Here is a 13086-nt window from a genome sequence, read left to right as displayed (position 1 = left end):
ACTGCAAGTATTTTTTTACCTTCAAAAGTAGCGACAGACTATTACATATTAACAACCTAAACAAAACCCTGACGTATTTTCTGCGTCTGTCAACACAGACACTGTCACAGTCACTTTAATGTTAGCGGACTCTGTTGAATGGCTAATTTACATCACCACAAACAAATCTCACAATATCACAGTAAATCGAGTTTGTGGTTTTTTTTAATTCATGCCGAATTAAAGAGCTGCTCCTCACCATTCACGAGTGTTTGTTTCATATTCGGCATCCTTAATTTTATCTTGTAAATTAGCGTTCGAAATTAAATGGGAACATTTGCAATGGAGTTCGTCAACCGCTTCCACCACTGAACGCGGTAAACTAATTAATAGGAACTGGACTTCAAACAATTTAGACACGGCGTCTAAAAGCGTAAAAACTACATTGTCTAAAGTGTGAGAGGAGACGGTGTATTTTTGGTTAAATTATACAATGTTCGCCGTCAACGTCATTCATATAAACTGCCTGTAATGTGCAGCAATAACCGGCGCCAGCTCTTCAGTGACCTTAACGGTCCGTACCTCTAGTACAGATGCTACGGGTACGGGTCCGTACCTCTAGCATCAACCTTCCAGAATTGGAGGACATTTGGGCTTCAACATTTTTGAAAATTAAACTTTCTCTTTTACAAATTTCTGCTACATAATTATCAATAATAGGAAATAAATGATCAAAGGTTTGATCGGCTCAGCTTACACATCAGTGGCACATTTTTTATTCTACGTTTTATTTGTTGTTTGCTAACCCTGCTCTAATCATAGTAAGAGGGTTGCTAATCCATGCTAATGTTAGCTTTTTCTGAGGAGTAGAAGCTAGATATTTAGCTAGCTGTTACTGCTGACATCGCTTTGATCTACCCATTCTATTGGAAAACTGTTTGATGATGTTAACTCCTGCGTTTCATGTGATTCACTGTTTTCTTCTTCTGCCAGCTAAAAAGGTTCTTCTAACAGGGTTCCAAGTGTAATAATTATTACTTAATAATTATAGGTAGTGTCTACAGATACGGACCCGTACCCGTAGCCTGTGGCCTAGCATCAACCATAATTATATTATGTTGATTTAAAAAATGCTCACACTATTACAGGAGACCTCAATGAAAACAATAATACTGAAAAAGGAGATTTAAAATTCATTTTTTTACAGTTTTATTTGAGATTCACTTTGGTCATCAGAGGGGTGGAACAAGAGAAAATGACATTTTAGGGGCAACTCCAGACTTATTTGGTGTTTTTAAAATATTTTCAAACATTCTTTTCTCTTTTTATTTATTTATTTTTTAGATTTGGTCTAAGGACAACTAAATTTACACAACAACTGCATGTTCTAGTATTTTGTACATGGATTATTTGAAATTTGATGAGTGGGATGTAAAATGTCCTCCAACTCTGGAATGACCCATTAAGCGATTCACAATTATGCTTGTGTGACTAGATTGAGAGTTAACTTGAATATTTAAATTTCTAAATTTATGCAAACTCCTTTCACCATTCCTCCATTTGCATCTCCAACAGATTTAATATATAATATATCTAAGTGGGTCCACGCTGCCATACTATGGGGCCACAGCATGCATTTGCAGGTATGTTAAACTGACATTCAGTATGCACAGTTTGCATCAGTCCAGACCAGTTCTGCAAAACCTGATAATATTTTAATGGCACTGGATTTATGTACAGTTAACTGTGCAACCTTGGTAGAGATATTCAATATCACATAAATGCTAGAAATAAGGTGAAAGCTGCTTTAATGTGTACCAAAGGACACTCAATAGAGCTAAAGAAGAAAGGCTTGAATAATGTTCTCTGTATAAGAAATGCAAAGGGTCAGAATTGAGTTACAATCTCTGAAAATTTGCATTCATACATGTTCAGTTTGCAGCCGAGCAGGATCACAGAGGAAGAACAAACTCAGCTCCTCAAGTTCCAGCCTGTCACATTATTCACACTGAATTCAAAAGCATAATCGTATGAGATGAGTCCTTGAACTGGTGTAGATGACATCTCCGCACTCATTCTACTTTACTGGGCTATGTAATCAAAGCGAATGAAAGTATTTTATTAGCTGTCGTTCAGAAACCTGCGAAACGAGCGATACTACCATTCAAAGTTTTGGGTCACTTAGAAATGCAATTATTTTTATTTTAAAAAATCTGCTCTTTTTCAATGAAAATAATACTAAATTAATCAGAAATACAGTCTAGACATTGTTAATGTGGTAAATGACTATTCTAGCTGGAAACGGCTGATTTTTAATGGAATATCTCCATGGGGGTACAGAGGAACATTTCCAGCAACCATCACTCCTGTGTTCTAATGCTACATTGTGTTAGCTAATGGTGTTGAAAGGCTAACTGATGATTAGAAAACCCTTGTGCAGTTATGTTAGCACATGAATAAAAATGTGAGTTTTCATGGAAAACATGAAATTGTCTGGATGACCCCAAACTTCTGAACAGTAGTGTAGGTTGTTAACATACTAAGCAAGTCAAAGTTCACAATTCCAAATTGAAAATGACCCAATTTGCTGGAGGAGATGAAAAGAGTTTTACTTCACTGGAAGCAGAAGATTGTAAGATCTCAGTCTGGTCAGCAGATAAAAAGGAAAGAAGCTACTGATGTTTTACTTCGACAGCAGCCAAGTGAAGTGCTTTTTGTTATTCTGCTGCATGGAGGAGGATTTGATTAGCAGGATCAGAGGCAACCATCAACAGGCTTTGCCTCTGAGGGTATTTTTAAGCTTCTGGTCTGGCAGAGAGATCAGGGAAACGTCTAGTATTCATTAACCACAGCAGAGGACAAGGAGGACTAAAAATGGCCGTACCAGCTGGAGGGCCAAACATAGCACGTATGACCCTCGTTCCATGAACACCATCAAAACATGTTGAGCGATGACACACTTTCACTCAGCGATTCCTTTGAACACAAGAAGGCTTGTACTGATGAAGTCTTATCATTCAAGGATTAAGGTTTGTGATGTGGAAAAGGATGCTTGTAATAATTATTTTATTATAGTTTTAATAAATTCAACAGTGTTTCTGGGCCGGGGAGGTTATGTTATCAGTACTATTCATCTGTTAGTAGGATTATGTGAAAACTAAATATTTTAATGAAAATCAGCAGAGAGGCGTAACAGGGCCAAAGAAAGAATCCATCAAATTTTTGTGTTCGTGTCTGGAACTCTGTGGCGCCATGAATGGGTCACAGTTGGACTTGTGCTTGTGCATGTAACTTCTCAAGCCAAGCTCAACGCACCCTATGATGTCAGTTTCCGTCATTTTACATTTTTGCTCAAGCTGAAAAATTTTCACAGGCCATAAATTCTATCAAAATCGGCGCAGATTATCTTCAGAACAAGCTTCACAAAATCTGGGCCAAATCTCATCAAAACCAAACTTTGTACATGGAGATGGAACCACATTTTGAGGAGGCACAAACAATTGTAGCATTTGACCAATAGGGGGCGCTGAATTTCACTGTAGGCAGTAATCTGTGCTACTCCTTCGAGGTTAGCATTTTAAATCATCTGAAACTATCATTCAGGATGATGAAACTAGAGAATATTTAAGATTTTTATGAACATTTTTTGGGAAATTTTTGGAAAAATGAGAAACAATTGATGATCAAAATTGTCTATAAGATCAACTCAACATTCCATTGATTAATACATTGAGGACAAATATTAACAGTGTCTGAGGTGTGACAGTTTTATATTGTTACTCTGCTCAGGAATGCGGCGAAGTTATGTGATGATCGGTTTGTCTGTCTGTCTGTCTGTCAGCAACATTACTCAAAAACGGACTAACGGATTTGGATGAAATTTTCAGGGAAGGTCTAAAGTGACACAAGGACCAAGTGATTAGATTTTGGCAGTGATGTGGCTTGTAGTCTGGATCCACAGATTTAATAAAGATTTCTGTATCATTGTGAGATAGCAGCACGACGTCATTGTAACTATGACAACAAGTGAACACTACATCAGCTGTCTGCTGACGATCACATGATTGTGATCCTACTACAAATCCACTGCTGTAGACTTATCGGGACTTATCCGTCGGAAATGATACAAGGAACAACTGATAAAATGTGAGGCTGTTTCTACGTCCCATCAATTCATGGCGCCTGCTACATATTTAGGTCACACGATTCAGTATCCGTACATAATGTACACATGGATAACACACGCCTGTGCTCAGCGCAACCTCATTTGATTGCGAGTGCATCTATATTAAATGGCCACATTCTATGCTGCTGTGATTTCTGATCATCTATAACTAAAAACAAATGCTGCATTTCTAAAAAAAAATGCTGCATTTCTGACAGTACCCTATGGGGGAATGAACAGCCTTTGAGAAGTACGGCGCTCTTTTCTAGATTTGTCTGTATGCATTGAAACTGAAAATTAATCAGCTCGGTAATGTCATAAATATATAATTTATTAATGAAATATGACGTCATTGTCATTCTAAACTTGAATAAACCAGTCAAGAGTCCCCACATACGCAGAACGTCTCCAACCACAATATTCAGTTTTGACTTTGCACCGTAAATACTGTTTACTGTCTATGTTACTGAAGCAGTAATTAAAAAATATTATGGATTTCAGCTTTAAGGGTTTCATTAGTATTCTAAGGGGCTGACTGGAGGGGCAGTTGAATATTAATACCTCTCTAAAGAAGTTCAGCATAATTCATGTTCGACATGGCTTCAGGTGAAATTGGGTCTGCAGAGTGTAAGCTGTTTGCACAGATCTGAGGCCGGAGGGAAGGAGATGGCCGCTGCTGAGGGGTGCGAGGTGCTACTTGTGATGGGAAGTGGGGCGGGCTCGGCTCTATAAATAAGTGAGCGAGCCCAGGATTCAGAGGATGTGCCCCCAGCAATGCATGTCTACCAAGATTATTTCAAGAAACACGTGGAGCTAACCTTGGGGCTGGCACCTTATCCCGACTACTCTGTGAGTTAAGGCGAAGAGAGCTGCAAAACAAATAGCCAGACAAACAAAGATTGCGGGCATTGTTTAGTCTTTGAGAGGAAATAAACAAACACACATGATGTTAGAGGGCACAGCCTGGTCATTTTGAAAAGCAAACATTTCTGGAAAAGAAGAAGAAAAAAAAAAGCACACATTTTTGGAGTTCTGGAGCCTCACATGTTCCTTGTTGGGGCATTTTGAATAATAATCTAAAAGACGTCTCAAGGGATGTCATATTTTTCCTGAAAATGTTAACTACTTATTACTTATCTGGATGAAGCAGTTTTCCCTCATATAATGTGAAATGGGGAAACTGTAATTCTGATTTTAAATTACAACACCGGAGTGAAAGATGAAAATACCATCGACATCATTCAATGAGATCCTGGTCCTGGTTTTGCCAATATAAAATATAAATATATATGTAAAACACGGTGCGGCTACCTGTCGGTGAGCAGATTGGTTTTCCTCGGAGCATTTGATTTCAAATTACTGCTGATTCCGAGTTCCCCTTACAGTCAGAATCGTGTCGAGTAATACTGAACACGCTCCTTTTATTTCTGCATACATTGCCCCCCATTTGAACAAGCGAACCCTTCCATTGTGCTTTCACCTCAGAGAGATGAAAAGAAACAGAGCCTTTACAGCTCAGTGATAATGAAAGAAAGTGGAGCAGACAAGGAAACCACGCAGACAATCACGATAAAGTGAATTACTTAAACTGAGGTATCACTTTTCCCCTTTCGTCGCTCACTTGTTAGCTCACATTACCAATTCAAAGTCCTGCCTTAATCCTGGCCGCACCATCTGAAGAAACAAAGACGGCACTCAATCAAACTAAATCCCGGTCTCAGTGGATTTGTAAAATCCACCAGGACCTCTGAGGAAATTATAATGTGTGATCTATTTAATATGGAGATGATATTCAACCCTTTACAATGAGGAGAAAATCACGTCTTTCTACCAAAGCTGTTCTTAACTCTTGTGAGAAGATCCCAGTTAATCAATACAGGTCTCAAGTCCTTCGAGACGCTTCCAAATCAAGCCACAGGTCCTTATGCATAGATTATAAGTCAGTTCAAGTTTCCCAGATGTCTGAACAATGACTGATCAAATATTGTGGCATTTGACTTTCACAATCTTATTTTATACATTGCTTGTTCAAAAAAAAGTTGCACACTCTAATATGGACTGCCTTTAGCTCTGAGAACGACACACATTTGCTGTAGCATCATTTCAATAAGCTTCTGCAAAGTCACAGCATTCATTTTTGTCCAGAGTTGCATTAATTTTTTTTTACCAAGATCTTATATTGAGAGTTGGACAAAGTCTTCTCTAGTACATCTAAAAGATTCTGAATGGAGCTGAAGTCTGGACTCTGTGGAGGACAATCCATGTGTGAAAATGACGTCTCATGCTCCCTGATCCACTCATTCTCAGTGTGAGCCCCATGAATCCTGGCATCATCATCATCTTGGAAAATGTCCATGCCATCAGGGAAGAAAAACTCCACTGATGTAAAGACCTGGTCATTCAGTATATTCAGGTAGTCAGCTGACCTCATTCTTTGGGAACATAACGTTGCTGAACCTGACCAACCCCAGATCATAACCCTAACCCCCACAGACTGGTAGATACTAGACATGATGAGTTCATCACTTCATCTGCCTCTCTTCTTACCCTGATGCCCCCATCACTTTGGAACAGGGTAAATCTGGACTCATCAGACCACATGACCTTCTTTTGTTCCTCCAGAGTCCAATCTTTATGCTACCTAGCAAACTGAAGCCTTTTTTTTCTGATTATCTTCACTGATCAGTGGTTTTCTTAGAGCTACACAGCTGTTTAGTCCAAATCCCTCGAGTTCTTCTACACTGTGCGTGTGGAAATGTTCTTAATTTCACTATTAAACATAGACGTAAGTTCTACTGTTGATTTCCTACGACCATCTAACACATTTGTTCTTCAAAGATGATGGTTCTCCACTATCCTTCAGGTTTTAATAATGCGTTGGACGGTTCTTAACCTGATTTTAGTAGTTTCAGAAATCTTCTTAGTTGTTTTCTTAGCGTGATGCAGGCCAATAATTTGAACCTTCTGAGACAGATCAACATCCTTTCTATGACCACAGCATACGTCTTCCAACATGGTTGTTTAAGAAATGAGAAGCTCCTCACTGCATCAGCTAGAGTTAAATAAGTTGTTGCAGCTGAAATGCATTGATCACTGCAGTAATTATCCAATGGAAGGCTCTTACCTATTTGCTTAGTTAAATCCAAGTGGCCACTTTTTTGAACAGGCAGTGTACATTAGATTGATTTGAATTTTGATTTATGCAAATGTGTTTTCTTTTGAGTCTGAGACCCAAGTCCAAGTCCTGTGCTCTGGTTTTTGATAGGATAACCGTATCTTATCTCCAGAAAAATACAATAATGTTAATTTTTTCATGGTTAGCTAAAATTTTAAAATATGTTCTACACTGGAGTACCATACACTCTGTGAAAACAGCTGTAATATTTTCAGCAAACCTTCTAAAGTCTGAAGAAATAATCCTGAAGTCATCGCCAAAGTTATCGCCGTTTGGGCTTAAGACTTCACATTTATATCAGAAAGTCTGTGCTAAAAGCTGGGAGAAGGAAGTTTGAACGCTGTGGACAGGAAGAGTCTCAAAAGACATTATTCAGCTGTATTATAGTAGCTTCAGGATCCTGTTCTCCGGTGGGACTCACTCTAGGGCTAAAAGTCAACATGTCTTAACAGTGATGCTTTGATTTTCATCATTCTTTTTTAGTCGTATTTCTAATAATCCCCACAATTCTGTGGGGGAAAATAATAGCCGGATTACTCCCTTAAAAATATTTCTGTCTGCAATGTCAGCAGACAAGGTATGATTAATGTTGAGGGAAGGTGTTGGTTTGGAAAATTTGGTCGAGGTATAACAATACACAACAATAAAAACTGAATTAATTTCTGGCCTGTGATTGAACCCACACTTCTGTCTGTTCTGTCCCCAAACCAACATTTTTACTCTCCATCTTTCAAGGCTACACTCTGACCTGTGCTAACCCTGAATGTTTAATTAATCCTTTTAGAACATCTTCAGGAATACTGATAAAATTAGCTTCAAATTAAAGCCAGCCTCTTTCATAACCTTGCAGATGACATTAACAGTAATGAAAGATCCAAGCTCCTGCTTCGACTCGCTGAGTGGACCATTTGGAAACCGACACTGTGTCGCAGAGTTAATGATGACACTTTCCATCACTTGTCATTGCATATTATACATTTATTTCTCACGGTGACTGCATATAACGTATGCGCCCTCTTCTGAGGTGTTCTCAGTCTGCTGTATCCTGTCTCTGTGGTAAGTCGATCAGTAATGGGCTCTGCTGAAAATGCAAATTAAGTTTGTTTTAGTGTCTAAATTTCTGGCTTTTGTGGGCGTTATGGTTGAAATAAATATGCCAAACTTTATAATAGTATCAGCTTGTTTACAGAATAAAGTATGCCATGTTGTCTGCAACTTTACTAGCTTGAATGTAACTTTACCATTCACCTCCGTAGTGTTTTTTAGTAGTATCAGAACTTTAACGCGTTCATTTTGATTAAGTACAGAAAAAAATAACGTGTTAAAAAAATAACGCATTTAACAGCACCTTTCTCAGTTCCCTAATTTCTGATATATCAGTAACACTGATGCACTCCAGCCCAGTAGGTGGCAGTAATGAACCTAAAGTCTCCTTTCCAACCATGAAGAAGATACACAGGAAGCACTGTAGTGGACCACTAGCTGGTCACATGACAGCGCTTTAGTATAAACGTCAGACCAACATGTCGGCTTGGCTGCAAACTTCCTCTTTTATTGCACCAACACTTCTGAAAAAGCCTGTGCATTAGCTGAATCTGTCCCCGTTTTAGTTCAACAACGGCTCATTTAGACGTTTAACAAATATTTCGCAATGCGTCGGACCTCCGCTGCCCAGAGCTAATTTGCATAAAGTAGAAGTCAAGTGTGTTTTATGCAAATGAGCTGCGGGAAGACGCACTGGCATGCAGTTCGAGATGCGCTGCAACGTAACCAGCATGCAAAACCCTGCGTTTCACAAAAACAATGAATGGGATGCAAGAAATTGACGATTCTGTGGACACGTTATCTACAACAGTCCTGGTACCGGCAAACGGTGTAGCCATCTCATAACAGACCACTTTTTAAAACACTGAAAGTGCTTGAGTTCATAGAAACTCTTAAAATGTTGAATATAATCACTTTTATTACACTTTGAGTTTGCAGTAATCTGTGAACATAGTAGACAGGTGAAAAATGCAGATAAATATAAATTAAACAAATGTTTTTGTTGTTTAAGTTCACATATATGTCTATTCATCAATTCAGTCATCAGCCAAAATTAATTTGAGTTGAAAAACTGGATTGTGTCAAATATTGGTATTTGACAAAATGTGATTAATCGCGATTAATTCATTACAAAGCCTCAAATTAATTAGATTAATTCTTTAATCACGTGCCACTACTAGTTTTTAGAAAAATCTGGAGTTTTTACCACAAGTGCAACTGTGAGAGAAATAACGTGTTTTACCGTGTTTTACCACTGCCCTGCTCCTGCATGTAAAGGGCAGATTTGGCGCCAAGGAGCGAACGCTCTGAGCTTGATTCTTCACTGCTCATATCAACTTGTTGAAAAGTCAGCGTTTCATCTTCATCAGGCACGAAAGAGAGGGAAAGTATCTTCACATGATTACAGTAAACTGTATTACACTTGGAATGCACTTAGAAATGCAAATGTCCAAAGGCTCACAGTGGCAGTAAAATGTTCATGATGGCAGCCGGTTAGAATAAGTGGCTTCCAGTGTGGATTTGCGTGCAGGATGGCCTGTCAGAACATTTTGAGTGGAGCTTCAGTCTACTACAAATCTAAAGCCTCTCTCTCTCTCTCTCTAACTCCATCTGGCTGTTTTTCTCACCATCCCATCATCTCTCCCTCACTACAACAGCAATCATCTCTAACTCCTTCCCCCTTACACCTCAGGATTTTATTTTTCATTTTTAACTTTTAGTCCTTTCCCTCCATCACTCTTTCAGCTGAGGGAGCTATGAAAAAGAACATCAAGGTTGATCCATTAAGTTTCTTATTCTCTGAGAAAAGTCGCACAAACCGATCGCTGAGCTCTGCGGCTGAGAAAGCCACAATCCAACAGCTCCAATCTAATCTCCTCTATCTCCACCGAAACTCACCAACACCTGAAATCTGCTACGACTGCATCCGCTCACACACATGCGGACAAAGATACACACACACACACATGCACACATCTGTGATTACGCTCGATTTCCTTCACAAACCTTCCACCTCCCTCCTCTAAGGTTTAAATCAGCACCTTACTGACTTGATGGAATGCTGATTGGAGTCTCAAGTGAATGGATTTGAGCCGTGCACCGTTAGGAGTATTTGAAAGCATCAAGGAAAGTACTCACTGAGTGATTTAACTCACAGAACAGATATGGTTTTGTTGGAAAAGGGGGGAAAAAGAAAAGAAAAAGGAAAGTGGTGAACGTAGCAGCTTGATGCGGGGGTTAAGCTCAAAATTCACCGATGCTTCTGGCTCAATATGGAACATGTGGGACTCCAGAGCGACACAGAAAACATGCTCACACACTGCTGTTTGGCTGGTCGAGTAAATGATGCTAACATGACTTATTAATGTGACTGTGCTGGATTTATTATTAATGAAACGTCACCTAAGATACATTATCACCGTTAATGTCTTGAGGCAAAACAGTGATTGCCGTGTCTTGTGAACCGAATGCAGCAATAATCTTTGGGGTTTAAATGGGTTTAATACTGTATAAGAACATGAATCTTTCAGTTCTTGACCTCTTGAAGTCTTGTTTATCTTCTTGAGTTTCCATGTTTATAACTATTCCATCTCAAATGTTCTGTATATGGTAAGCTGTAAGGCAGAGAGCCCAGTACAGTTGCACTGGGAGGTACTGTGCACCAAGATATCGGACTCCTGCCAAGATTACTGCTGAGTCTGGCCCCATGTTCAAACAAACACTATCACATGATACAATTGAAACAGAGCTGCTTCTGCCTGCATCGTTCCAACGCAGATTTGTGGTTCAAGTGTCAAAGTGTGAAAAGGTAGGAGGATTTTAAACGAGGTCGACTTTGGTATAAAAAAACCTGCATGAAATCATCCCTCCTTAAGTTACCCGTCTAGATCTGTCCCATAAAACATTAGCATAACTTGCTTTTTTCTCTCTCCGAATGTTTGTGTAAGAATAAAATTATCATATTTTGTTTCTAATAGACATGAAGCACGAGGTGGATAAAAAGCAGATTTGTCTCACAAAGACCTTAGGTTAATCTGGCTGAGCTAAAAGGAATACAAAACAGCTGGGCTATGAACTCAAGTAATGCTGTTTGTATTCCCCAGAACAAAATGAGAAATCTCGCAGTACACTGCAAACATCAAGTGAAAAGAAGGAACTTTGCCACTTCACATAAAATTGGAGTGAAAAATAGCTGCTGAACAGAGCAATTGCGGCAGTCTCTTAGATTTCCAGCGCAGACCTTTGGACCGAGCTAGCAGCGTGTGACATATTTTCCACAAGGGAATAAACAAAATTCAACAAGTTAGACAAAAGGTCAGATGTAGCGTGGCATCGTGAGCTGCAACACCTAAGAACATAAATCAAAATATGGTAATTTAAGCAATGGAAAAACACAAAATGAGCTGATTAATAAACAATATTTTTTGAAAAAAAGTATAAACATGTGGCCAGAACCAGCATGCAGAGTTATGAACCCTTTAAGGCCTTTTCCACAGCAGGAAATGAACAACCTGAACTTCTTCGGAGCTGCCGTGTTTTACAAACTGGGATATTATCTGTCAATGAAAATAAAACACCACCTTGAATTACCATTTACTATTAAACGGGCCATCACAAAGCAGTAATATTGATTTTCCTTGTCACTAAATATGGAAAGAGTTCACCCCAAAGCTGAAAGTTTTTCTTTATGTTTGTTATGGTGGTTCTTTGTTGTGGCGATTAGCGTGATCAGTCATGATCAAAAGCTCTTCCAGCAGCCCCCTGAGAGTACCTGAGACCTGGATTTGGTATCATGCCTTGATCAGATCAGGATTAGCTCAAACAAAAACACAGCCAGCAGTTGAGTTTAGGAAAAAAGAAAAGTTCATTTGTTTTCTTGCCAAGAGTTAGATGAGAAGATTGCGACCACTCACATATCTGTACACACAATATGAAGCTAAAGCCAGCGGCTGATTGGCTTATCTTAGCATAAAGACTGGAAACAAAGGGAGAAGCCAAGCCTTGAGGAACAGTACAAAGCTGTGTGGTGATTTTGATGTTGTAGTCACTCCGGGTAGAGCAACTTGGAGTAACATCATGGCACACACTGGCCCAAAAAGCTTTGTTCAAACGTATGGAGAAAAAAACGCTTTGTATTATCAGAATGTTAAACATTTCGCCATTGGCATTTGGAATTATTTTACACTATTTATGTTTACAGGCAGCCAACATGAAGCCAGCTGATTGGACTATGTGCATGCCCTATAAAAATGCCCTAAAATGTAGAAGTGTGACGGAGATAAATAGATGTGTGCAGTAAACTTTAATGGAAATCCACGGTGCATTATGTTTAAATGTAGAAACAGCCACCTTTGCTCTATGCAGAGGTAAAAAAAAATGTCCCTAGCAGTGTCTTTAAAGATCACTAATTCTACACTATATCTTGTTTGTTTTATCTGTAATGCCTTAGATTTCTACTTATTTGTAAATGGCCAGCCTAGCTCTTCTCCTGCGTCTTCTTGCTAATCTAAGCTAACCAGCTGCTGGCTGTAGCCTCATGTTTAACGGACACATATAGGAGTAGTATTGATTTTCTCATCTGACTCTTGGCAAGGAACCGAGTAAGTATATTCCCTTGCCTTTTCCTTAAAATTGCAGGTTGGTAGAGGTTGTTCCTGGGGTGGAAAAGGCCCATTTCTTTACTAAACGTCCACAGCAAAGCAGCAGGTTTACCATCACAGGA

General features: G+C 39.1%; 2 protein-coding genes across 4 annotated transcripts in view; both read right to left on the bottom strand.

Annotated features, from left to right (window-relative positions):
- The window catches only part of gstcd (glutathione S-transferase, C-terminal domain containing), a 457968-nt gene that overhangs the window by 350132 nt on the left and 94750 nt on the right, over positions 1-13086 (bottom strand). The gene's annotated exons all lie outside the window — the stretch shown is intronic.
- Positions 1-13086, bottom strand: part of npnta (nephronectin a) — a 78458-nt gene that overhangs the window by 52352 nt on the left and 13020 nt on the right. For 2 of the 3 annotated variants that reach the window (XM_022193737.2, XM_051945195.1), the window contains exon 3: positions 4963-5013. The exons of the other annotated variant lie outside the window; for it this stretch is intronic. In XM_022193737.2, coding sequence (XP_022049429.2) covers positions 4963-5013 — 51 coding nt within the window. The remainder of the gene's footprint in view (positions 1-4962; positions 5014-13086) is intronic. 3 annotated transcript variants of the gene reach the window in all.

The sequence above is a fragment of the Acanthochromis polyacanthus genome, chromosome 3 (genome assembly GCF_021347895.1).
Source record: "Acanthochromis polyacanthus isolate Apoly-LR-REF ecotype Palm Island chromosome 3, KAUST_Apoly_ChrSc, whole genome shotgun sequence".
Classification (NCBI taxonomy): domain Eukaryota; kingdom Metazoa; phylum Chordata; class Actinopteri; family Pomacentridae; genus Acanthochromis; species Acanthochromis polyacanthus.
This window is presented reverse-complemented; position numbering and strand designations above follow the sequence as displayed.